Genomic DNA, 27,518 nt, shown 5'->3' on the forward strand with positions numbered 1-27,518 from the left:
GCCAGAGGCGGTGCTCTGGGTCCCTCTCTCTGGCTTGTCTGGTCAGGACAGGATGGTGAAGGCCCAGGGTCCCAGGGGAGGGTGGCACCAGGATGGTGACACTTGTTCCTTCCCTTTCCCCAGCCAGCATTTTGGATCCATCCATGCCCATTTTCCCCCTAGTCTCTTTCTGAGGCCCCCCAAAGGCGAGTGACAGGCCAAATAGCCCAGCCCCTCATTAGTTTGTCTACCAATAGGCCTAATTTCTGACACACCAATTTTGGATCGTGGATTTTCGGTCCCACACGTCTCTTGTTTACACAGTGTGACCTGAACACAGTCCCTGAGTTACACCACAAGGCCTTTTTATTTGGCTGATTCACTCTATCTCCTCCTTGCACCTTTTCCCAGCAACGTTCATTGGGCTCCGATAGTGCGACGTGCTAGGAACTTATATGCATGTTTTACAGTTGCACTCACAATTAGGGTAAATTTGCACCCATCAAACAGGGGCCCGGTCCTAGGTGCCAGGGTAATATTGACAGTGCATCACACGACCAGCCCATCACGGGGCATCCTGGATGTGCAGCCGGTGGTGTCGGATGCGGGAGGAGCTGTCGCTGAAGCCCTTCCCGCAGTCAGGGCAGGTGTAGGGGCGCTCACCCGTGTGGGACCGCTGGTGGGTGGCCAGGTCTGTGCCCTGGCTGAAACTTTTCCCGCAGTCCCAGCAGGCGTAGGGCCGCTCCCCAGTGTGGACGCGCCGGTGCCGAACCAGCTGGGAGCTGACGCTGAAACCCTTGCCGCAGTCAGAGCAGGTGTAGGGCTTCTCGCCAGTGTGGGTGCGCTGGTGCTTGATGAGGTAGGAGCCATCGCTGAAGCAGCGCCCACAATCCTGGCAGGCGTAGGGGCGCTCCCCAGTATGTGTGCGCCGGTGCTGCCGCAGGTGTGAGCTGCGGCCAAAGATCTTCCCACAGTCGGTGCAGGCATAGGGGCGCTCGCCCGTGTGCACCCGCTGGTGCTGCACCAGGTCCGAGCTCTGGCTGAATGTCCGCCAGCAGTCCAGGCAGGCGAAGGGGCGCTCACCCGGCAAGTCAACCCCATGGCAGGGCCCCTCCTGTGTGTGGCAGCGCTGGTGCCGCGTCAAGTGGGAGCTGCGGCTGAAGCTGCACTGGCAGTCGGGGCACTGGTAGGGCCGCTCACCTGTGTGAGTGCGCTGGTGCCGGAGCAGGGCAGAGCTGACAGCAAAGCTCTTCCCGCAGGTGGCGCAGGCATAGGGACGCTCCCCCGTGTGCACCCGTTGGTGCTGCGCCAGATACGAGCTCCGGCTGAACTGCTTCCCACATTCAGTGCAGGTGCTCTGGTTCTCGCCTACGGGCAGCGTCCTACCACCCATGCTGTGCTTGAGAGCTCCCACATGGTGTGCGGATTCACCCCGTCTCTCCTCCAGTTGGTTTCCCTGCTGACTCTCATGGGCTTCTCCCTGCCCAGGATTCTGGGAAATGTTCCTTTCAGCATCTCCCGACAGCGCCCCCTGCGGTTCCACTTGCTCAGGAACTTCCTGCTGAGGGTTCTCCTCCTTGGTCTCACTCACCGTCCTATCACCTGCTGGGCCAGAGAGAGAATCCAGACAGGAGTCAGGCCCTGTGCCAGGGAGGAGGGAACCTCAGATGGGGAATGGGAAAGGGCTGAACAAAACCAAATAACTGGGGGGAGACCAAACCATCAGGAGCTGAATCCCGTAATCCCCTCCCCAGAGCAGAGACAGGAGGGGAACAATTCTTCCTCCACATTCCACCCAAGCAATCAGAGGAAGGAGGCTGGTGGGAAGCGAGCTACTGCCAAGCGTCAGGGTGGGTGGGAAGCTGTGAGTGACATCTGCCATGAGGATATGGCACCTGGTGGGAACCCCAGATGTTTTCCTTCACTTGCTGACCGTTTCTGAACCAGCTTAGCCGATTCCTCACCTGTGCGGGTGCTCCTTGGGATCTCCTGTTCCTCAGAGCCCTGGAGACTGGGGACCTGGGGATCCTCCCCTCCATCCATCAGTGAGATCACTTTGCATTGGGGAAGCAGAAATCCTGCTCCGTGGAAAAAAACAAATGAGACCATAATTGACTACATATTTCTCTAATAATTATTAGACAAAATAAACTCCTGAATTTAAACCCAGCCCCTTTCTGTACTGGCGGCAGGTGTCACCCTAGCAGAGATAGTAAAGACCAGATAGTTCCTTCACCCCACCCCTGTAAGTGCAGGGAACAGAAGACACAATGTTACAGAAAACTGGACCCCGAAGGCAGTCGCTACTGGGAGAGATTGAGACAGGAGCTCGATGTTCAGAAAGGGAGGGAAATAACTATGTTTCTGTCATCTAATGATTATTCACCCCTATAGCAGCTTGAGCCAAAGCTCTGAAAGCACTTTCAAAACATCCTTGGAGGTATGACGTGATATAAACACGGTAGATCAGGGGCTGCTGTTCACGCTGTCTAACACCAGAGCAAGGGGATGGTAAATGCAACGGAAAGGTGGTAAATTCAGAACGAATCAAAGGAAACCCGGTCTCCACACAGGGCAGGTTTAGCTTGGGGGTGTTGCTGGGTGTGTCTACACTGAATAAAATCCCTGTGGCTGGCCCATGTCAGCTGACTGGGGCTCACGCAGCTCAGGCTGCAGGGCTGTACAATTGTGCAGTGTATATGTTCAGGTTGGGGCTGGAGCCTGGGCTGTAAGACCCTGTGAGGTGGGAGGGTCCCAGAGCCTGGGGCTCCAGCCCGAGCATTAATGTCTACACTGCATTTTGAGAGATCCACAGCCCATGAGTCCAAACCAGCTGAGCCGGGCCAGCCGCGGGTGTTTTACCACAGTGTGGACATAGTCACTGAGGCCGGGATTCCAAAGCGCAGGCTCCTGAGAGGAGCTCCAAGCTGCTGGGCTGCAGGAGGCAGGCACAGGGATAGGGTCAGCACATGCATGTGCCCACTCCCACTGGGGGGGAAGTGCTGGACCATTGACAGCCATGCCCAGCAGGTGTGGAAAGCTACCATGCCCAGGGAACTGGGACAAAGAAGGATGAAGGGGAATAAACAGGAGGAAGGACAATGGTAGATTTGGGGGAAGTTTACCCTCACAATGCAGAATCATCCATCCCTATGCCTCACTGTTCTAGCTCTCATTCTCCTGCCCCTTCAGACCCACACCCCTGCCCTGGGGTTTGTCCCCAGCACTCAGGCACCTTGTCCTTGGGGCAAAGGCACTGCCTTTTATTTGCCTATTTATCTCGCCATCAGCAGCAATATCGCAAAATAATGAGGATCTTCCTTTTGCAGAGGGCAGAAGTGACCCCCCCCCCCCCCCCCCGGAAGTAAAGTGACGTCCCCCAGGCTGCACAACCAGTTAGTGACAAAACCGGAGATAGAAGCTGGGTGAGAGTCTCTGGCCTGTGTTAGACAAGAGCTCAGAGCAGATGATCTAATGGCCCCATCTGCCTTTAAACTCTATGACACACAGGAGTCCTGACTCCCAACCCCTCTGCTCTGACCTCTAGACCTCATTCTTCCCCCAGAAACAGAATCATACTCCCCCATCAGATAGGGTGACCAGATGTCCCGATTTGGCGGATGTGATTGCAGAGCCATTGGCCATTATCTTTGAAAACTCATGGCGATCGGGGGAGGTCCCGGATGACTGGAAAAAGGCTAATGTAGTGCCCATCTTTAAAAAAGGGAAGAAGGAGGATCCGGGGAACTACAGGCCAGTCAGCCTCACCTCAGTCCCTGGAAAAATCATGGAGCAGGTCCTCAAGGAATCAATTATGAAACACTTAGAGGAGAGGAAAGTGATCAGGAACAGTCAGCATGGATTCACCAAGGGCAAGTCATGCCTGACTAACCTAATTGCCTTCTATGAGGAGATAACTGACTCTGTGGATGAGGAGAAAGCAGTGGATGTGTTATTCCTTGACTTTAGCAAAGCTTTTGATACCGTCTCCCACAGTACTCTTGCCACCAAGTTAAAGAAGTATGGGATGGATGGATGGACTATAAGGTGGATAGAAAGCTGGCTAGATCGTCAGGCTCAACGGGTAGTGATCAACGGCTCCATGTCTAGCTGGCAGCCGGTTTCAAGTGGAGTGCCCCAGGGGTCGGTCCTGGGGCCGGTTTTGTTCAATATCTTCATTAATGACCTGGAGGATGGCGTGGACTGCACTCTCAGCAAGTTTGCAGATGACACTAAACTGGGAGGAGTGGTAGATACGCTGGAGGGTAGGGATAGGATACAGAGGGACCTAGACAAATTAGAGGATTGGGCCAAAAGAAACCTGATGAGGTTCAACAAGGACAAGTGCAGAGTCCTGCACTTAGGACGGAAGAATCCCATGCACTGTTACAGACTAGGGACCGAATGGCTAGGAAGCAGTTCTGCAGAAAAGGACCTAGGGGTTACAGTGGATCAGAAGCTAGATATGAGTCAACAGTGTGCCCTTGTTGCCAAGAAGGCTAATGGCATTTTGGGCTGTATAAGTAGGGGCATTGCCAGCAGATGGAGGGACGTGATCATTCCCCTCTATTCGACATTGGTGAGGCCTCATCTGGAGTACTGTGTCCAGTTTTGGGCCCCACACTACAAGAAGGATGTGGAAAAATTGGAAAGAGTCCAGCGGAGGGCAACAAAAATGATTAGGGGGCTGGAGCACATGACTTATGAGGAGAGGCTGAGGGAACTGGGATTGTTTAGTCTGCAGAAGAGAAGAATGAGGGGGGATTTGATAGCTGCTTTCAACTACCTGAAAGGGGGTTCCAAAGAGGATGGATCTAGACTGTTCTCAGTGGTACCTGATGACAGAACAAGGAGTAATGGTCTCAAGTTGCAGTGGGGGAGGTTTAGATTGGATATTAGGAAAAACTTTTTCACTAGGAGGGTGGTGAAGCACTGGAATGGGTTACCTAGGGAGATGGTGGAATCTCCTTCCTTAGAGGTTTTTAAGGTCAGGCTTGACAAAGCCCTGGCTGGGATGATTTAGTTGGGAATTGGTCCTGCTTTGAGCAGGGGGTTGGACTAGATGACCTCCTGAGGTCCCTTCCAACCCTGATATTCTATGATTCTATGATTTTATAGGGACAGTCCCGATTTTTGGGTCTTTTTCTTATATAGGCTCTTATTACCCCCGTCCCCCGTCCTGATTTTTCATATTTGCTGTCTGGTCACCCTACCACCAGAACCAGCAACAGAAACCAGGAGTCCTCTCTCCCACTCCTGCTCTGACCATGGCGTCACTCCTCTCTCATGCCTCAGAACAGAACCCCAGAGGCTTGTACCTAGGTGGGTGGTTTGGGTTTTTTGACACAAGTTCACTATTTTAGCATGGGTGCACAAATGCCATCTGCCCATGCAAAATAACTGTGTGCAAAATGGGGGGGCACACACTAAAAGGGCACAGTTTGCACCGTTAATGGCTGCTCAGACACTTGCAGGGCCTGCGCAGGATTAAAGCCATCACATATCAAAACTACCAAGAAGCACAGTGACTTCATGTTCAACAAACAACACAAGCTCCCTCATCCCCAAACGAACCTCACCCCCTTTCCAAAACCTCTCTTCTCAGACAAAGGCCTGTGCTGCTGGATAGGCCCTGGCTACCCTACCCAGCACAAACTGCCCTTCTGCAATTCTGACTTCGGTGTCTGACTCTTCTGTCTTCATTACATAAAATTAACAGGAAAACAAACAAGCAGATTGTCCAATAAAACTGCAGGCACTGAAATTAGCTCCAGTTTGTTAATTAAATAACATGTTGCATTTCTTTGGTGCCTTCCAAGCAAGGACCTTAATGCATTGAGTAATGTGAACAATTAGTAATTATTATTACCTGACAGACTGAGCTTTGCTGTACACATATTAAAGAGCTAATGTATGGCTCATTAATAAACTCCCCAGTCATGCATCTGAATAGCAGAGCTCGTTTTAAACAACAATCGGATTATTCCCCAAACCCACCTTATTTTAGATTAACTAGAGCCCAAGGGGCTGCTTCCAGGCAGTCGAATGACAAAGAGAAACACACACACAAATGGACACACACATACAGAGGCGTTGGTGTTATAAACTTCCGGAGCTGGCTCGGCTCCTGCAGGCGCTCAGGGGGTCAGAGCCTGGGGGGGTCAGGGGGGGCAGCAGCTCTGGGACTCGCAGACCCCCGCCCCCCCCGGGAGCGGAGCTGGGGCGAGGAGGCGCCGACGGTGCAGAGTCACTTTCCTGCCCGGCCCCAGCCCTTTCCCCCGGGTCTCTCCCCTCACCTGCAGGCTCCGGCTCAGGGGCTGGTGTCGGCAGAGCCAGGGGCTGCCCCAGGGGCTGATTCCAGCCCCCGGAGAAAGTCCCCCCGGCTGGGCACAGAGGAGCGCTAGGGAAGGGCTCTCCCCACATACACACCCTGCTGGGAAGCAGCAGCGGCTCGACTCGACTCGGCTCGGCCCGGGCTCCCGGCGCACAATGGAGGCGGTGCAGCAACAGGCTCTGAGCCGGGAAGCTAAGCAGGGAACAAGAAAGAGACAAAGGATCACCTGGAGCCCTCTAGCGCTCAGCACATGGCAGGGCCAGGCCAGCACGGCGTAGAGCAGCGTGAGCCCCCACTGAGGGACGCTGCATATGCGGAGGCATCAACAGGGAGCAAGACTGGGACACTACATTGCTTGGGACCGGGAGCCTTTCCCCTCTATGGGGCACCAGCTCCGATCCAGCCCCAGGGTGGGGGGGGGGGGGGGGGCTGGCTGGTTCAGGGGATGGGGTTCCAGTTTAGTAGGTAATAACAATGGTAGGAAAGTATCAGGGGGTAGCCGTGTTAGTCTGTATCTACAAAAACAACAAGGAGTCTGGTGGCACCTTAAAGACTAACAGATTTATTTGGGTATAAGCTTTCGTGAGTAAAAACCTCACTTCTTCAGATGCATAGAGTGAAAGTTACAGATGCAGGCATTATATACTGACACATGGAGAGAAGGGAGTTACTTCGCAAGTGGAGAACCAGTGTTGACAGGGCCAATTCAATCAGGGTGGATGTAGTCCACTCCCAATAATAGATGAGGAGGTGTCAATTCCAGGAGAGGAAAAGCTGCTTCTGTAATGAGCCAGCCACTCCCTGTCCCTATTCAAGCCCAGATTAATGGTGTTGAATTTGCAAATTAATTTTAGTTCTGCTGTTTCTCTTTGAAGTCTGTTTCTGAAGTTTTTTTGTTCAATGATAGTGACTTTTAAATCTGTAATAGAATGACCAGGGAGATTGAAGTGTTCACTTACTGGCTTATGTATGTTACCATTCCTGATGTCCGATTTGTGTCCATTTATTCTTTTGCGGAGGGACTGTCCGGTTTGGCCAATGTACATGGCAGAGGGGCATTGCTGGCACATGATGGCATATATAACATTAGTGGATGTGCAGGTGAATGAGCCCTTGATGGTGTGGCTGATGTGGTTGGGTCCTCTGATGCTGTTGCCAGAGTAGATATGGGGACAGAGTAGGCAACGAGGTTTGCTACAGGGATAGGTTCCTGGGTTGGTGTTTCTGTGGTGTGGTGTGTAGTTGCTGGTGAGTATTTGCTTCAGGTTGGGGGGTTGTCTGTAAGCGAGGACTGGCCTGCCTCCCAAGGTCTGTGAGAGTGAGGGATCATTTTCCAGGATAGGTTGTAGATCGTGGATAATGCGCTGGAGAGGTTTTAGCTGGGGGCTGTATGTGATGGCCAGTGGTGTTCTGTTATTGTCCTTGTTGGGCCTGTCCTGTAGTAGGTGATTTCTGGGTACCCGTCTTGCTCTGTCAATCTGTTTCCTCACTTCCCCAGGTGGGTATTGTAGTTTTACGAATGCTTGATAAAGATCTTGTAGGTGTTTGTCTCTGTCTGAGGGGTTGGAGCAAATTCGGTTGTATCTTAGGTCTTGGCTGTGGACAATGGATCGTGTGATGTGTCTTGGATGGAAGCTGGAGGCATGTAGGTACGTATAGCGGTCAGTAGGTTTCCGGTATAGGGTGGTGTTTATGTGACCATCACTTATTTGCACTGTAGTGTCCAGGAAGTGGATCTCTTGTGTGGACTGGTCCAGGCTGAGGTTGATGGTGGGGTGGAAATTGTTGAAGTCCAGGTGGAATTCTTCAAGGGCCTCCTTTCCGTGGGTCCATATGATGAAGATGTCATCAATGTAGCGCAAGTAGAGGAGGGGCACTAGGGGACGAGAGCTGAGGAAGCATTGTTCTAAGTCAGCCATAAAAATGTTGGCATACTGTGGGGCCATGCGGGTACCCATAGCAGTGCCACTGACTTGAAGGTATAAGTTGTCCCCAAATCTGAAGTGGTTGTGGGTGAGGACAAAGTCGCAAAGCTCAGCCACCAGGCTTGCTGTGGCCTCATCGGGGATACTGTTCCTGACAGCTTGTAGTCCATCCTCATGTGGAATATTGGTATAAAGTGCTTCTACATCCATGGTGGCCAGGATGGTGTTTTCAGGAAGAACATCAATGCATTGTAGTTTCCTCAGGAAGTCGGTGGTGTCTCGAAGATAGCTGGGAGTGCTGGTAGCGTAGGGTCTGAGGAGAGAGTCCAAATAGCCAGATAATCCTGCTGTAAGAGTGCCAATGCCTGAGATGATGGGGCATCCAGGGTTTCCGGGTTTATGGATCTTGGGTAGCAGATAGACTACCCCTGGTCGGGGCTCTGGGGGTGTGTCCATGTAGATTTGTTCCCGTACTGTAGCTGGGAGTTTCTTGAGCAGATGGTGTAGTTTCTTTTGGTATTCCTCAGTGGGATCAGAGGATAGTGGCCTGTAGAATGTGGTCTTGGAGAGTTGCCTGGCAGCCTCCTGTTCATAATCTGACCTGTTCATTATGACTACAGCACCTCCTTTGTCAGCCCCTTTGATGATAATGTCAGAGTTGTTTCTGAGGCTGTGGATGGCATTGCGTTCTGTACGGCTGAGGTTATGGGACAAGTGATGTTGTTTGTCCACTATTTCAGCCTGTGCACGTCTGCGGAAACACTCTATGTAGAGGTCCAGTCTGTCATTTCGACCGTCAGGAGGAGTCCACGCAGAGTTCTTCTTCTTGTAGTGTTGGTAGGAGGGTTCCTGTGGGTCAGTGCACTGTTCAGTGGTGCGTTGAAAATATTCCTTGAGTCGGAGACGATGAAAGTAGGCTTCCAGATCACCGCAGAACTGTATCGTGTTCGTGGGGATGGTGGGACAGAAAGAGAGTCCCCGAGATAGGACAGACTCTTCTGCTGGGCTGAGTGTGTGGTTGGAAAGATTGACAATGTTGTTAGATGAGTTGAGGGTACCATTGTTGTAGCCCCCTGTGGCAGGTATTAGTTTAGATAGCTTACTGTCCTTTTTCCTCTGTAGAGAAGTGAAGTGTGCATTGTAAATGGCTTGTCTCATTTTTGTAAAGTCCAGGCACGTGGAAGTTTGTGTGGAAGGTTGGTATTGTATGAGAGTCTCCAGTTCTGAGAGCTCATTCTTGATCTTCTCCTGTCTGCTGTACAGGATGCTGATCAGGTGGTTCCTCAGTTTCTTTGAGAGTGTGTGGCACAGTCTCTCACCATAGTCAGTGTAGTATGTTGATTGCAATGGATTTTTTACCTTCAGTCCTTTTGGTATGATGTCCATCTGTTTGCATTTGGAGCGGAAGATGATGTCTGTCTGTATCTGTGCAAGTTTTTTGTTGAGGTTGATGGATTTCCACTCCATACGGCTAAATTTAGTGCCTTGCATGGTGTCAAGTATCAGGGGGTAGCCGTGTTAGTCTGTATCTACAAAAACAACAAGGAGTCTGGTGGCACCTTAAAGACTAACAGATTTATTTGGGCATAAGCTTTCATGAGTAAAAACCTCACTTCTTCGGATGCATAGAGTGAAAGTTACAGATGCAGGCATTATATACTGACACATGGAGAGCAGGGAGTTACTTCGCAAGTGGAGAACCAGTGTTGACAGGGCCAATTCAATCAGGGTGGATGTAGTCCACTCCCAATAATAGATGAGGAGGTGTCAATTCCAGGAGAGGAAAAGCTGCTTCTGTAATGAGCCAGCCACTCCCAGTCCCTATTCAAGCCCAGATTAATGGTGTTGAATTTGCAAATGAATTTTAGTTCTGCTGTTTCTCTTTGAAGTCTGTTTCTGAAGTTTTTTTGTTCAATGATAGTGACTTTTAAATCTGTAATAGTAAACAATGGTAGGGTGACCAGACAGCAAGTGTGAAAAATTGGCACAGGGTGTGGGCAGGGGGTAATAGGCACCTATATAAGACAAAGCCCCAAATATCAGGACTGTCCCCTATAAAATAGGGACATCTGGTCACCCTAAACCAGCGGTCCTAGTTTCCCATGATAAAAAACAACAACAAAATGATCGGATTTAAAAATCCGTTTTTCTGCTAATAAAATGAAACACTGAACTTCAGTTTCCCTAGCCACAATATATATAGGTATCGGTTGAGCACAATGTTTTATTGATATATTTACAGTTTTTAAGCAAGGTTCGAAGCCTACCAGTGCCATCAATCATTATAATAAAATACAATTAATAGCATTGTGATTTGTAATCTGCAGCCTTGCTGCATCCTGTACAGAACAGCACATTGTCATCAACGTGAAATTTGTCCTTGCCAAATTCAGTGACACAGGCTTTAGGGGGGATTGTTAAAGTTTTCGGCATCTTTTCATAATTGTAATTGCTCAGATCTGGAGGCTGAAGTGAAATTTGAGATGCATTAAACACAAACCCCCATACGCCATTGAGTAACCTCTATATGCCAGAAGCAGTTTATTGGATATGATATGTACACCCTGCAGCTGGGCGTGAGTCTTCCAGCCCACGTGGACGCAGTCGTACTAGCTGGGATTGAGCTAAAAATCACAGTGTGGCCATGACGGCTCTGGTGCAGGTTTCGGCCTTAGCTATCCAAGCTCAGACTGACGGGGCCAGGTGGGCTTGAGAGGCCAGGCTGCCACATTGTCCACACTGTTATTTTTAGTGTGCTAGCTCCAGGCCTGCTGGCCTGAGTTGCTCTAGCCGGGCTGAGATGCTCACTCTCAACCGCAGTGTAGATATAATCCAAGGCACCTATCTCTCCCCACTCAGTGCACAGGCGCTGAGGAACTTATCGTAGGCTTTGTGTATCACAGTGATTTTTCCCCACTCAGGCACCTGTAATTCACAACACTGACTTCTTTTGTGCATTCATGCCAAAGAGATGTACTGTGTCTGCTGGGAGAATTTCAAAGATCTGGTGGTTATTGACTGTGGACACATCAGCCAGTGCTGGGGGGAGTCAGAGCCAAACTGCTCCTGCCCCCAGTGCAGAGATACCACCCAGCAGAGAGACCTGCAGCCCAACAGGGAGCTGGGGAACACAGTCAAGTTAGTGAAAGGACTGGGGCTGCAGGCAGTGAATGAGGCTGATGGGGAGAGAATGTGTGAGACACCAGGAGGCTCTGAAACTGTTCTGCAAGGAGTATCGGCCCCCCACCTACCTGGCGTGCAGGGAGTCCATGCTCACCACACACACTGTGCTCCCCATGGAGGAGGCCACCCAGAATTACCAGGTAAGGAATCGCTATCAGCGTGTGGGACTACACTGTCAGGGGTGCACTGCACTCACACTCCTGGGTGCGTCCGACACCGCCTGGAGCAGAATCACACCTTGCCTGAGTGTGGGGCTCGGCTGCAGCTCAGGGGGATGGTTCTGGGGCAGACTTTGCTCAGATTCACAGCTCTGGCCCAGGTGATCCCCACATGCAGGGCACTGTGCCTCTCACTGTGCAAAGGGCTCAGACAGGGTCTGCCTCTAGCCAGGCTGGATTTTGGTGTCTGCTAAAAACGCTCAGCCCAGCTCAGCCCCGACATCCCTTACCTGCCCCAGGAGAAAACCCATCAGAGTCTGCAGCACCTGTGGGAGGAGAGGGGGGCTCCTGCAGGAGAGCTCCCCACAGTCTGACAGAAGCTGTTAGCTGTTCCCTTATCAATGGCTGCTGTTAAACACCCCAAGCTCCATGGTGAATCCTCTTGTGTTTTCCTTTCTTTCCCAGCAGGGATGATTGTGGAGAAAGATGAGTATTTGGAGCCAGGAATTGTACGGAGGAGAAGGTTGGGGGGAGTCTTTGACATGAGGTGAAATAGCGCCCCCAATGGGTATAAAGTGACCCTAGGGGAAGGATACGCAGGGGAGTTATTACAGCCAACCATGAGACTGGCAGGGTTGGTTCTCTGTCCCCACTGTTTTTGTCAGGAGTGTTTACAAACAGCTCCGCCAGATGCTCTTAGCAGCCTGAGGGAATGCCTATACTATAAATTGGCTAGAGATTGGCTTGAATCCTAGGAAGCCTCATCTCCTCCTAGGTTTCACGAACATAGACTGTAACCCCACCCAGTCACCTTTAATGGCAGTTCACCGGGCCTCTGACAAGCTCACGGTCTTGTCGTCATTACACTTTTGTACCTGATAGTACCTGTCCTGATTTGTAAGTGACCTGATTTACAAAAGCTGGTGTTGACACTGGGTCCCCCAAGCACTTGATACGAGCTACAGATGTGTATTTTACCCTGCACTAATCCCCCAGGGGCACTATTCCAAAACAGAGTACCGGTAACTCTTCTGGAATGAAATAATCACACCCACATCGAAAGCTACTGCAGAATAGCTATGCCAATGATGCTTGCTCCACACAGACAACCATAAGAACTCCAACAGGAACCTCTCCCCTCATTGCCCTTGGGCCATGCTGCCCAGACTGGCAGTACCAGGTTTACAATGGCACCAGTGGTTCCATGGAGCCGGGCCCATGCTCAGAAGGGGCCCCGGCCTGCTCTGCTTGCACTGCTCCCTGAGATCCTGCCAGCTCGCTGGCTCCCCCCACCTCGCCTACCACTTGCTCCTCTCGGTCTGCCTGTCTGCCAGCCAGCCAGCCAGCCAAGAGCTCCTCTCTGCCCCTTGCCTCACCCGCTGGCTTCTCTTTGCCTCCTGGCCAGACCCCAGTGCACCTCTGACTCCAGGCAGTCTCTGCTTCTCACCACCCATGGGGCCCCACCTGTCTCCCCAGAGCTGACCTGCCTGGGACTGGTGCATAAGCCTGGCCAGTCTCAGCCAGTTGCAGGGGGGACAGTGTGAGGAGCTTGGCTGGACCCTGGCCTGGTTGATTGTGTCACTCCTGAGGGGCCAGAGCAATTCCCCAAGCTGGGACCAGCCCTGGCTGCACTGCCAGCTCTGCTCAGCAGATACAGTTGCCTTTCAGCAGGGCCAGTGAGTGTGGCCGGGAGGCAGGGCATGGGGAAGTGGGTCTCTTGCGGGGGTGCTGGGCTGTGAAGGGGCAGGGAGGATCTGTGTGTGTTGGGGTACTAGGGAGTGGGGGTTCTGTGGGGGGTGCTGTGCATTTGTGTCAGGGTCTGGGGAGGGTTGCTGGGCATAGCAGGTCCAGGCGGGCTCTGGCCATAGGGAATTGAAGGGGTGTTCCAGTGTTGTGTGTGTGTGTCGTTGCCGTAACAAGGGCAAGGCGAGTGAGGCACTTGTCTCGGGCACGCAAAGTGGAGGGGCGCAGCTCTACCGCCCAAGCGGGGCGGAGGACAAAAAAAAAAAGCCGCTCTTTGGCGGCAATTCGGCGGCGGGTCCCTCAGTCACTCTCAGAGGGAAGGACCTGCCGCCGAATTGCCACCGCCGCTTCATTCATTCTTCGGCAGCAATTCAGCGGCGGGCCCTTCCCTCCAAGAGGGACTGCGGGACTCGCCGCCGAATTGCCACCGAAGAGCCTGGAGCCGGCCCTTGCCTCGGGCGCAAAAATTCCTTGTTACAGCTCTGGTGTGTGTGTGTGTGTGTGTGTGTGTGTGTGTGTGTGTGTGGGCTGTGTGGTGCAGCATGGGCCCACCCCCTAGGGGAAGGGGCATGCTGGCAGCACAGGGCCAGGCAGGCCATTGTGCGTCTGGCAACTGCTGTTTTGTAAATAGTGCCCTCGCACTGGGCTGGGCAGAGCATGGCCGCCCCTGCCATGCCCCATTGCCCCTGGATGGCCCCTCGCTCCAGGGACCGACCCCCACCCCACCCGCACCATGCTCCATTGCCCCCCATGGGGGCCCACAAATATGTTTGGCACCAGTCCCACAAAAGGTTAATACAGTCCTGGGGACTGGGCCCATTGCCTTCCAGAGCAGGGTGGTCTATTTCCCCCCACTGGAAACCCCCTTATGTTCTCACACTAACACCCACCCACGCTTCAAGCGGTGGCACTCACACTGCAAATGTACCACAGTTCATAAATGTGGCACCCAGGGCAGCTGTAGATGGTGGCACAGGGATACTTGGGAGTTAATGGTTAAGTGGATGTAGCAACCCATTGCATACAGCTGGCATTTCCCTGCACAGCCTCTGACCTGGCCTGCAGCAAGGCCCATGGCACTGGGGAAGGGTCAGCACTGCTCAGGGCCCCTTGCTCAGGAACAGCCTGAATCAGGGATCAATCTCCTTCTTCATGCTGCAGTGACATGGGCTGGTCCCTCGCTCACCCCAAGTGCTTCCCATGCCAAGATGCAGGGCAGGGCCCATGGCTCCCAGTGCTGGCGCTTGCTGCATGGGGATTTTCAGCAGGAATCTCACTTGCTCTCACTCTGGTTTGGTTTCTGGACTCAGAAGAGCCCAAGAACATGCAGATAATGGGGGCAAGCCCACTATCACTGATGCCTGTTGGCAATGGATTGGGCCTTTGGTGACTCCACACCCTAGAGGGAGAGTCAATCCCTGGAAATTTCCCATCCTGGTAGAGATAAAACATGACCAGGGGGTGAGAGCCAGTAGCGTAGCTAGCGGGGTGCAGGGGAAGCAGCCGCTTCCCCTCAGCAAATTTGCCCAAAGTGGCGCCTTTCCAACTGCGGCCGGAGGAGCGAGGAGGGGCGCAGGCTGGCCACCCGCAACGCGGCCGGCAGCCATGCGGGGGCGGCAGGCGCGCAGCCAGAGGAGCAGGGGGGCGCAGCATGCGGCCCGAAGCCGTGGCCGGAGGAGCGGGGGGGGGGGGGGGCGCAGGCTGGCCGCCCGCAGGCCGCAGTCATGGGTGAGCAGCGGGCGCGCAGCCGGAGGAGCGGGGGGGCGCGGCCGGAGGAGCGGGGGGGCGCAGCATGCGGATGGCTGCCGCGGCCGGAGGAGCAGGGGGGGCGCAGGCTGGCGGCCGGCAGCCACGGGGGGATGGCGGGCGCAGCCTGAGGAGCGGGGGGGCACAGCATGGCGGCCAGCAGCCGCTGCCAGAGGAGCGAGGGAGGGGGGCCGCGGGGGTGGCACGGCAGGGCCAGAGGAGCAGGGGGTGGGCGGTGCGGCCGGAGGAGGAGCCAGCCAAGGGGGGCATGGCCAGAGGAGGAGCCAAGGGGGGCGCCTTTTTTGGTTTGCTCCCCCTCCTCTTAGAAGCTGGCTACGCCACTGGTGAGAGCTAATGGCCCCACTGGTATAGGAACAATAATAACTGCACAGCCCCTGAGTAAGAAGAAAATTGGGGTCGGGGCAGGAAGTAGCTGGAGAGACTCAAGCCCTGAGCCAGGGATGTGAATCATGGGTAGTTCTCTGAAAACATCTGCTCAATGTGCAGCAGCAGTCAAAAAAGCTAACAGAATGTTAGGAACCATTAGGAAAGGCATAGATGATAAGACAGAAAATATCATAACATCACTCTATAAATCCATGGTACACCTACATCTTGAATACTGCATGCAGATCTGGTCACCCCACCTCAAAAAAAAGATATATTAGAATTGGGAAAAGTATGGAGAAGGGCAACAAAAATGATTAGGGGTATGGAACAACCTCCGTATGAGGAGAGAGGGGAAAAAAGACTGTTCGGTTTAGAAAAGAGATGACTAAGGAGAGATATATTAAAGGTCTATAAAATCATGAATGGTTGGAGAAAGTGAATAGGGAAATGTTATTTACCCCTTCACACAACACAAGAACCAGGGGTCACCCAATGAAATTAATACACAGCAGGTTTAAAACAAACAAAAGGAAGTATTTCTTCACACAATGCACAGTCAACCTGCGGAACTTATTGCCAGGGTATGTTGTGAAGGCCAAAAGTATAACGGGGCTCAAAAAAGAACTAAATAAGTTCATGGAAGATAGGTCCATCAATGGCTATTAGCCAAGACGGGCAGGAATGCAACCCCATGTTCTGGGAGTCCCTAAACCTCTGACTACCAGAAGCTGGGAATGGACGAGAGGGATGGATCACTCAATAATTGCCCTGTTCTGTTCATTCCATCATGACAGTGTCCAGTGCCAGATGGACCATGGATCTGACCCAGTATGGCCCTTTTTATGTTCTTAATCCACGTCCTGCCAGCCATGCAGGAGACAGACAAGTTGGGAGGGGGAGGAACTGTTCCCTGAAGGGGACATACACCTGGAGACTAACCACTGCCCTCTTGGGCTCCCATGAGGGGAGGGTCTAACACAGGCAGGGCCGGCTCTGGCTTTTTTGCCGCCCCAGGCAAAAAAGCCTCCCGCCGCCCCCCGGCGGGGAGTGCCGGGAGGAGGGCGGCGAGCCCGGCCGCGGGCTTGCTCTCCCCGGCCAGCCGAAGCGCCGGCAGGAGGGCGGCGAGCCCGCCGCGGCTCCGCTCTCCCCGGTGGCCAGAGCGCCAGGGGGAGGGCGGTGAGCCCGGCCAGGGCCCCGCTCTCCCCGGCGGCCAGAGCACCGGGGGGAGGGCGGCGAGCCCAGTCGCGGCCCCGCTCTCGGGCCTGAGCGCCGCCCCCCTCCAGGTGCCGCCCCAAGCACATGCTTGGTAGGCTGGTGCCTGGAGCCGGCCCTGAACACAGGGATCCTGATTGGAAGGTGCAGAAAAGGCCATCCTAGCTCTTAGGTGCGTGTGTGTGTGTGTGTGTGTGTGTGTGTTTGTGTGTGTGGGGAGGGGGGGATGACACACATTAATTCTGCCCCCCCAAGCCAGTGGAATAGCTGGCCTGCATGGGAAGGATGCTAGGGCCCCCCCAAAGATGAGACAGCTGGAGTGTGCTGGCCACGGTTCCCCAGGGGGCACTTCTAGATGGGTTGGACAAAATCCCTCCTGGGGTTTGAGCTACTGCACATCCCTTCCAAGCCCACCATGCCGCAGGACCCCTGCTGGGGACAAACTCTGCACTCACCCTGCACAGAGCCAGTCAAAGATCTGGAGAGGGCGGGGCAATGTGGCTCCCAGCCACTGGGAGTTCCAGTCCCACATTACTGGTGCCCCAGAGCGCTAGTCCCCATTGCCACCACCACCCCAGAACACCACTTCTCCCATTGCCACTCCCAGGATCCCCTGTTATCCCAGGAATGACTCAATGCAAAATGAGCCAATAAATCACTCATGGTAAGAAGATGATAATGGCAGATTCCTTGCACCAGTTCAGACTCTGAACCCCCAGTGGATATGACTCTGGATTTGGACACAGCAAATCCTGGCTCATCCTGTCTGAAGATCAGAAAATCAAGAGACTCATACACACATGGCAGAACCTGCCTGACAATCCTGAGAGATCTGACTATGGCCGCATCATGCTGGGTGTCACAGTGCCTAAAGTGGGCCACAGCCGAGAATGCCAAACTTAGGGCAGACTGATAAATTAGAGCAGATATACCCCAAAACTGGTGGCTATTTCTATAATTAGATTTACCAAACCAGTAACAAAAGCAAGCTTTTGTGTCAAGAACCAGCCAAAACACAGTCCCCCATAGGCAATCCAGGACTTCTCACCATCCAGACACCTGGACTTTATGATGAGAGGTTACTGAAAACCCAATTCACCATACATGAGGTTCTACCAATCCCAAAGGATCAGACACTTACCCCCATGTTAATATGTATCTCAGTGTGACGAAGTGGGGATTTTCCCTTGTTATGTTGTATGTGAACCTATGTGAGTCTTACTGTTTGCATGAATGCTGTGTGCCTCAGTTTCCCTGTGTATTGCACCAATGTCTAGGTGGTGGGAATATGGGTGTGTGACTTTTGCGGGGGCTGCTCCAGCTGCCTGCATGGATGCTTTGGCTGCCCCTTCGTAATCTGAGACCCAGGAGGGGGATGCGACCAGGTGACTCTTAACATAAAAACATAAGAATGGCCGTACTGGGTCAGACCAAAGGTCCATCTAGCCTAGTATCCTGTCTACTGACAGTGGCCAATGCCAGGTGCCCCAGAGGGAGTGAACCTAACAGGTAATGATCAAGTGATCTCTCTCCTGCCATCCATCTCCATCATCTGACAAACAGAGGCTAGGGACACCATTCCTTACACATCCTGGCTAATAGCCATTAATGGACTTAACCGCCATGAATTTATCCAGTTCTCTTTTAAACGCTGTTATAGTCCTAGCCTTCACAACCTCCTCAGGCAAGGAGTCCCACAAGTTGACTGTATGCTGTGAGAAGAAGAACTTCCTTTTATTTGTTTTAAACCTGCTGCCCATTAATTTAATTTGGTGGCCCCTAGTTCTTGTATTATGGGAGTAAGTAAATAACTTTTCCTTATCTACTTTCTCCACATCACTCATGATTTTATATACCTCTATCATATCCCTCCCCTTAGTCTCCTCTTTTCCAAGCTGAAAAGTCCTAGCCTCTTTAATCTCTCCTTATATGGGACCCGTTCCAAACCCCTAATCATTTTAGTTGCCCTTCTCTGAATCTTTTCCAATGCCAGTATATCTTTTTTAAGATAAAGAGACCACATCTGTATGCAGTATTCAAGATGTGGGCATACCATCAATTTATATAAGGGCAATAATATATTCTTTGTCTTATTCTCTATCCCCTTTTTAATGATTCCTAGCATCCTGTTTCCTTTTTTGACTGCCTCTGCACACTGCGTGGACGTCTTCAGAGAACTATCCACAATGACTCCAAGATCTTTTTCCTGATTCGTTGTAGCTAAATTAGCCCTCATCATATTGTATGTATATTTGGGGTTATTTTTCCCAATGTGCATTACTTTACATTTATCCACATTAAATTTCATTTGCCATTTTGTTGCCCAATCACTTAGTTTTGTGAGATCTTTTTGAAGTTCTTCAGTCTGCTTTGGTCTTAACTATCTTGAGCAGTTTAGTATCGTCTGCAAACTTTGCCACCTCACTTTTTACCCCTTTCTCCAGATCATTTATAAATAAGTTGAATAGGATTGGTCCTAGGACTGATCCTTGGGGAACACCACTAATTACCCCTCTCCATTCTGAGAATTTACCATTTATTCCCCTTTGTTCCCTGTCTTTTAACCAGTTCTCAATCCATGAAAGGACCTTCCCTTTTATCCCATGACAACTTAATTTACATAAGAGCCTTTGGTGAGGGACCTTGTCAAAGGCTTTCTGGAAATCTAAGTACACTATGTCCACTGGATCCCCCTTGTCCACATGTTTGTTGACCCCTTCAAAGAACTCTAATAGATTAGTAAGACACGATTTCCCTTTACAGAAACCATGTTGACTTTTGCCCAACAATTTATGTTCTTCTAGGTGTCTGACAATTTTATTCTTTACTATTGTTTCAACTAATTTGCTCGGTCCTAACATTAGACTTACCGGTCTGTAATTGCCGGGATCACCTCTAGAGCCCTCTTTAAATATTGGCATTACATTAGCTATCTTCCAGTCATTGGGTACAGAAGCCGATTTAAAGGACAGGTTACAAACCCTAGTTAATAGTTCCGCAACTTCACATTTGAGTTCTTTCAGAACTCTTGGGTGAATGCCATCTGGTCCCGGTGACTTGTTAATGTTAAGTTTATCAATTAATTCCAAAACCTCCTCTAGTGACACTTCAATCTGTGACAGTTCCTCAGATTTGTCACCTACAAAAGCCGGCTCACGTTTGGCAATCTCCCTAACATCCTCAGCCGTGAAGACTGAAGCAAAGAATGCATTTAGTTTCTCTGCAATGACTTTATCATCTTTAAGAGCTCCTTTTGTATCTCGATCATCCAGGGGCCCCACTGGTTGTTTAGCAGGCTTCCTGCTTCCAGGGCCGGGTCTAGGTTTTTTGCTGCCCCAAGCAAAAAAAATTTTGGCTGCCTCCCCACCCCCGCAGCCCTGGGCTCTCTCTCCCTCCCCCCCCACAACTGCACCCTCCTGCCGCCCCAGCCCTGGGTCACTGGTAACTTGCTCCCAGGGTGGGTCATTCAGCAGGAATTTTGGATGTGCACAGAACAAAGACAGGATTGGTTCCCATATGGTTACAGAACTGCAGTAAAGTGGAACAATTTTCAGCTTGTGTGATTGAAGGATATCTGGATGCATATTATAAGACTGTCCTACATAAATGAGGAAAAGTTGAGGTGCCTTTATTATTCTTTTGTTCCATTCTTTGTTTCTATGGGGAAGTTGCCAATGCAATATTACTGTCTTCCTTTTAAACAAATAAAACTAAAACTAAAAAAAAAAAAAAAAAAAGCAATGGCTGTTGAAAATAGCAATTCCAGTCCTAATAACCACTGGGAAGCATTTCTTGCTCAATTTATTCTACTTTTTCTACAGCAAGTTACAGTGGATCGGTATATTTGATTTGGGAGAAATGAAGTAACAGCTGCCCAAATTGAGCTTGAGGGTGTTCAAATCTGGAAGGCAGGTGCTGGATTCCCTTTCTGAATATTAGCTAAATCTGGAAAAGAAAAGTCAATTTCTGCTTCCATGGCTCAGAAGTGTAAATCCTCCTGTGTGCCTGGTACTGTATCTAAAGCTGCCCAGGTCCTAGTAGAGCCTCCCCTCCCTTACTTTTCATTTTAAATTCTAGTGGGATCTCTCTTACTAGGCTTCAGATAGAGAGGTGCACTGTCCATTTAGTCCACCCAATTCTTTCTTTGGGGGAGAGCCCAGGGCTGGGGCGGCAGGAGGTGCGGGTGTGGGGAGAGCCCAGGGCTGGGGCAGCAGGGGATGCGGGCGGGGGGGAGAGCCCAGGGCTGGGGTGGCAGGAGGTGCGGGTGTGGGGGGAGAGCCCAGGGCTGGGGCGGCAGGGGGTGTGGGTGTGGGGGGGGAGAGCCCAGGGCTGGGGCGGCAGGAGGTGCGGGTGGGGGGAGAGCCCAGGGCTGGGGCAGCAGGGGGGTGCAGGTGGGGGCCAAAGCTGGGGCAACACAGGGGTGCAGGGGGGCAGGGCCGGCTTTAGGCCGATTCAACCAATTCCCCTGAATCGGGCCCCGTGCCAAAGAGGGCCCCGCGCCCAAGCCCCGGTACGGCGTACTGGCAAGAGCCGGTGCGCCGTACCGGGGTGGCCCAGCTTCCCCAGGGAGCAATTTAAAGGGCCCAGGCCCTTTAAATTGCCACCAGAGCCCCACTGCTGGAGCCCTGGGGTAGGGCTGCAGGGCTCTGGGGGCTATTTAAAAAGTCCGGGGCTCCCGCTGCCTCTACCGCCCCGGCCCTTTAAATAGCCGCCAGAGCCCCGCCACTTCCCCAGGGCTCCCGTGGCTATTTAAAGGGCCGGGGCGGTAGAAGCAGGGGAGCCCCGGGCCCTTTAAATAGCCCCCAGAGCCCTGGGATAGCGGGGGGCTCGGGGGCTATTTAAAGGGCTGGGGCTTCAGCTGCCTCTGCTGCACCCTCTGCCCGCACCAGCCCTGTACCCCCTGCCCTGCCCACAGCCAGCCCCTGTCTCCAGCCAGCCCTGCACCCCCTGCCCGCAGCCAGCCCCTGCTGCACCCCCTGCCCTACCTCCAGCCCCGCACCCCCTGCCCGCACCAGCCCTGCACCCCCTGTCTTGACCGCACCAGCCCCCCCTGCCCTGCCTGCAGCCAGCCCTGCACCCCCTGCCCACAGCCAGCCCGTGTTTCACCCCCTGCCCTACCTCCAGCTCGGCACCCCCTGTCCTGCCCGCACCAGCCCCGCCCCCCCTGCCCTGCCCACACCAGCCCCGACCCCCTGCCCTGCCCGCACCAGCCCCGACCCCCTGCCCGCAGCCAGCCCCTGCTGCACCCCCTGCCCTACCTCCAGCCCCGCACCCCCTGCCCGCACCAGCCCTGCACCCCCTGTCTTGACCGCACCAGCCCCCCCTGCCCTGCCTGCAGCCAGCCCTGCACCCCCTGCCCACAGCCAGCCCGTGTTTCACCCCCTGCCCTACCTCCAGCTCGGCACCCCCTGTCCTGCCCGCACCAGCCCCGCCCGCCTGCCCTGCCCGCACCAGCCCCGACCCCCTGCCCTGCCTGCAGCCAGCCCTGCACCCCCTGCCCGCAGCCAGCCTCTACGGCACCCTCTGCCCTGTCTCCAGCCAACCCCTGCCACACACCCCTATGGCCCTGCCCGAAGCCAGCCAGCCCCACACACACCCCTGCCCGCACCAGCCCTGCACCCCCTGCCCTGCCTGTAGCCAGCCCCGCACCCCCTGCCCTGTCTCCAGCCAACCTCTGCCGCACCCCCCTGCCTGAAGCCAGCCAGTCCCGCACTCCTCTGTCTCCAGCCCTGCCAACCCATGCCGCACCCCACTGTGGCCCTGCCTGAAGCCAGCCAGCCTGCCCCACACACCCCTGTCTCCAGCCAGCCCCGCACCCCTTGCCCTGCCTGCAACCAGACCCTACCTCCAGTCAGTCCCTGCCCTGCCTCCAGCCAGCCCCATGTCCACTGGTGCCCTGCAGTTCCCAGGGCAGTAACCCTGCACTCCTGCTTCAATGAGGGGGGCAGGGAGCAGCTGGGACCCACAGATGTGCACACCATTAGGGTGACCAGACAGCAAGTGTGAAAAATCGGGATGGGGGTGGGGAGTAATAGGATCCTATATAAGAAAAAGACCCCAAAATCGGGACTGTCCCTATAAAATCGGGACATCTGGTCACCCTAGCACACCCCTAGGGAGTGGCAGGGACCCACACATGTGAAACGGAGCTCATTAATAACCCATCAACAGCATATATGACGCAATGTACATAATATATAATTTTATTATTTATATAGTTATGGAAAGTAAATAATACATGGAAGAAATGAAAGGGTTTTTTTTTTACAGGGTTTTTTTTTTTTTTGTTAGTCATCCCTGCCAGGGCCCTGCCAAAAATGTTCGAATTGGGCCCCGCACTTCCTAAAGCCGGCCCTGCAGGGGGGAGCCCAGGGCTGAGGTCGGGGGCGGAAAAAACCTAGAGCTGGCTCTGTCCCTACCATTCACAGCAAGCTGCTGCATGAGGTTTCAGTTCCATACTCCTTCCCCCTCCCTTTCCTGTTAATTGCGGCCAAGGGAATGCTGGGAAATGTAGTTCTTTCCCTGCTCCAGGGCCGGCTCTATAGGCAGGGAGCTAACCAAGGAACTACAGCTCCCAGGGCCCACTGTTGGTTCTCAGCTCCCAGGCTGGATTCTTGCGCCCCTGCAAATTTGCCACCCCAAGCAACTGCTTGCTTTGCTGGTGCCTAGAGCCGGCCCTGCCTGCTTCTGATATACCTAAAAAAACATTTTGTTATTACCTTTGGAGTTTTTGGCTAGCCTCTTCAAACTCCTCTTTGGCTTTTCTTATTACATTTTTACACTTAATTTGGCAGTGTTTATGCTCCTTTCTATTTACCTCACTAGGATTTGACTTCCACTTTTTAAAAGATGCCTTTTTATCTCTCACTGCTTGTTTTATATGGTTGGTAAGCCACGGTGGCTCTTTTTTAGTTCTTTTACTGTGTTTCCTAATTTGGGGTATACATTTAAGTTGGGCCTCTATTATGGTGTCTTTAAAAAACATCCATGCCGTTTGCAGGGATTTCACTTTAGTCACTGTACCTTTTAATTTCTGTTTAACTAACCCCCTCATTTTTGCATAGTTCCCCTTTTTGAAATTAAATGCCACAGTGTTGGGCTGTTGAGATGTTCTTCCCACCACAGGGATGTTAAATGTTACTATGTTATGGTCACTCTTTCCAAGCGGTCCTGTTATAGTTACCTCTTGGACCAGCTCCTGCGCTCTACTCAGGATTAAATCGAGAGTTGCCTCTCCCCTTGTGGGTTCCCGTACCAGCTGCTCCAAGAAGCAGTCATTTAAAGTATTGAGAAAGACTCTTGGCCCGGGAAGCGAGACAAAGGCCGGAGGATGAGCAACAGGCAGGGCAGGGGCCAGGTAGCTGGAAGCAAGTCAGTCTGGGCTGGCTTGCGGTACAGGGGGAGGCATAGCTCAGTGGTTTGAGCACTGGCCTACTAAACCCAGGGTTGTGAGTTCAATCCTTGAGGGGGCCACTTAGGTATCTGGAGCAAAATCAGTACTTGGTCCTGCCTAGTAAAGGCAGGGGGCTGGACTCAATGACCTTTCAAGGTCCCTTCTAGTTCTAGGAGATAGGATATCTTTATTTATTTAAGATGGACTTGGCTGAAAGTCACTGATTTCTGTGCTAACAAGTTCTGTCCTATGCTGTGTTCCTGTCATCTAATAAAACTTATGTTTTACCTGCTGTCTGAATGACATATGACTGCAAAGTTGGGGTGCAGGGCCCTATGGCTTCCCCAGGAGCCCCATCCAGGCAGACTCACTGTGGGAAGTGCATAGTGTGGAAGGGGATGCTGAATGCTCCAAAGTCAGACCCAGGAAGGTAGAAGCTGTGTAAGCTTCTTGCCCTGGAGACAGTATGCTCAGAGAGAGGAGGCTCCCCCAGAGTCCTGACTGGCTTCGTATGGAGTGGTTCCAGCGCATCACCCCGGTGACTCCATGACACTCAGATCTTACACAAATATCACGCTGTCAGTCAATCCTTAGTAAACTAAGTAAAGATTTTATTAATAAAAGGAAAGAAGAGAGTTATTGAATGGTTAAGGAATCAGATACATACAAGTGATTTTCAGTGTTCATAGATCAGGATAGCAGTGATATTGTATTTCCTGGCTTGTAAAAAGTCACTCTGGTTTTACCCAAGCAGGTTGGGGATCATTCAGTTCCTTGTTCAAAGCTTCCTTGGAGATCGCAATCCAGAGATGAGAAGCAGAAATAAAGACAAAGCAGTGATGTCACAGTTTGCAATTTATAGCTCAGCTCACGTGCTTGGAAAGTTATTGGCTAACATGGAGTCCAGGGTCACATGAGCACGGAAAGTTACTGGTAAAAGATGGAATTTTAGGTCACATTCCTCATCACAAGTCCTTACATGGCCCATCAACCTGTGATGGCTAATCTGAATGTAAAATTGTCTGGGGGCATCACCCTGGAACACAACACATGTTTGAGATAGAAATAAAAAGTCAATATTCATAACTTCAGATACAAAAGTGATACATGCATATCAGGGTTATCATACTTAGCAGGTTACAACTTTTCCACTGATACTTTACATGACATACTTTGTAGCAGATTTAGTGCAACTTCATAACAGTGGTGATGCATTAGTGATTGTAACAATGGAGACACAGCAGTGAGGATACATTAGTATATATCTGGTTATCATTTCTTCTATACTGTGTTACACTGGGTATCAGGCATTACTGGGAGGTGGAGATGGGAGACAAGATTGAGTGAGGCTTGTGGGTTTGCTGGGACTGCCCCAAAGCAGGCAGTCACAACATCACCGGAGACTAGGTATGGCATTGTGTGGCTGAGGAATGGGTACAAGGCTCTCACCTTCTACTGACCCCTCACTGTGAGCCTGAGGCCCAGATGGGTGGGCATTTTCCTGGACTACAAGGTGGGCGAGGTCTCATTGTACAATGGGACTGATGAGTCCCATTTCTTCTCGACTTCCTGAAATTCCATGAAACCCTTTAAAGGTAGTTGGGGTTATCTAGTGACTTTACACACCCATAGGGGACATCAGCTCCAATCTAGCCCAAGGGTGGTGGTTTGGGGGAGGGATAGAGAGACTTTGCTCCTCGAGTGCGCTGGCTCTGCTCCAGATTGATGGGGCTGGCAGACTCAGGGTCACAGACAATGGGATACAGGACCCTGAAGGGGCTGAGGATGGTTTCTGTCTGGGAAGCAGGAATTATGGGACCAAACCTCTGGCCTTTGCTCATACAAGGAATCCTGTTGGGCAGTGACCGACCCCGAGCATCTCTTAGAGACCATTTTACTCCCTGTCACAGGGTGAGTTGCTGCTGCAAGGGAGAAGGTGCACAGAGGCAGATGGTACAACACTATTGCAGTTGCCATAGCTACGATGCTGACTGAATGGTGTATGACATAGAACACATGTGAGATTCAAGATCTGGTGTAAAGTGAAAATGGCATTGTCAAAAAAGCATAAATTCTGCTTTAATAACCAGCTTCAAAAGGATTTTCCATATTTACGACCAGCCGGAAAAGAAACATCTATATTATGTTCAATATGTCAGTCAGTATTTTCCATTTCAGGTAGAGGCAGCAAATCTATAAAAGAACATGAAGGTACCACTAAACATAAAGCTGCTCTTACAGCATGTGCTAGTTCAAGTTCTGTTACCAATTTTTTTTTCACAAAGTTGAGCCGACACAGATTGAGTATGACCTTGCTTTGCAAGAAGGAATATATGCATATCATACCATTAGACATAATCACAGTTTCAGGTCAATGGACTGTACTTCAAATTTAAAATAAAAAATTCAGCAACCCCAAATTCTCGTGTGCATGGACAAAGTGTGAAGCAATAGTTACTTGCAAATGTTTTTGCTCCATGGGCAAATGATGATCTAATTGACAACCTGAAAGATGTTGTTGGATCAAATCACTGACATGTAAAATTGTGTCCTGCCTTGGTTTGCTATTTCAAGGCTTTATGAAGGCAGTTCATGTGTGCAAACTAAATTTGTGGATTTTGTTGAACTTAAAGGAGAGACGTCAGAACTTATTGCAGTTGAGATAATAAATGTTATGAATAAGTATGGAATCAAAAATAAGGTTGTGGCCTCAGCAGATAATACAAATACAAACTTTGGTGGCCTATACAGACATGGAAGAGAAAATTTGTACACCAAAGTAAAGACAAGCTTAAAAAGGGACATGATAGTCCTTGGATGCCCTGCTTACATAGTGCATAACTGTGGGTATGTCTATTCTACGAAATTAGGTTGAATTTATAGAAGTCGATTTTTTAGGAAGCGATTTTATATAGTGGATTGTGTGTGTCCCCACTAAGCGCATTAAGTCGGCAGAGTGCATCCACAGTACCGAGGCTAGCGTCGACTTTCGGAGTGTTGCACTGTGGGTAGCTATCCCACAGTTCCCGCAGTCTCCGCCACCCATTGGAATTCTGGGTTGAGCTCCCACTGCCTGATGGGGCAAAAACATTGTCGCGGGTGGTTTGGGGTACATGTTGTCAGTCGCCCTTCCTCCGTGAGAGCAATGGCAGACAATCATTTCGCACCTTTTTTCCGTGCAGACGCCATACCACGGCAAGCGTGCAGCCCGCTCAGTTCAGCCGCCGCTGTTGTGTCCTGGGTGCTGCTGGCAGCAGACTGTGCAGTAGGGCTGCAAACCATCGTCATGCTTCCGCTGCCACTCTGCTCTCCTGCTCTGGCAGCAGACGGTACAATAGGGCTGCAAACCATCGTCATTGAATGACCGAACGACCGCTTCCGCTGCCACTCTGCTCTCCTGCTCTCCTGCAGACGCCATACCACAGCAAGCATGGAGCCTGCTCAGATCACCGCGG

At 51.9% G+C, this 27,518-nt stretch overlaps 1 protein-coding gene across 1 annotated transcript; it reads right to left on the bottom strand.

The window, feature by feature from the left end:
• Positions 1-544: 544 nt before the first annotated feature.
• Positions 545-27,351, bottom strand: LOC135887568 (zinc finger protein 771-like). Its single transcript, XM_065415294.1, has 2 exons — positions 27,231-27,351; positions 545-1,581 (listed from the first exon to the last, which is right to left on the bottom strand). The coding sequence occupies exons 1-2, from the start codon at positions 27,349-27,351 to the stop codon at positions 545-547; spliced, it is 1,158 nt and encodes a 385-aa protein (XP_065271366.1).
• Between the last annotated feature and the right edge of the window lie 167 nt (positions 27,352-27,518).

The sequence above is a fragment of the Emys orbicularis genome, chromosome 13 (assembly GCF_028017835.1).
Source record: "Emys orbicularis isolate rEmyOrb1 chromosome 13, rEmyOrb1.hap1, whole genome shotgun sequence".
Taxonomy (NCBI): Eukaryota; Metazoa; Chordata; order Testudines; family Emydidae; genus Emys; species Emys orbicularis.

Excerpts from the sequence above, each read along its gene's own strand:
- LOC135887568 (XM_065415294.1), bottom strand. The coding sequence starts at position 27,351 with ATGACGATGGTTTGCAGCCCTACTGCACAGTCTGCTGCCAGCAGCACC. Across the intron at positions 1,582-27,230 it reads GGCGTCTGCACGGAAAAAAG|GTGATAGGACGGTGAGTGAG; the intron begins GTGCGAAATGAT and ends CTGGCCCAGCAG.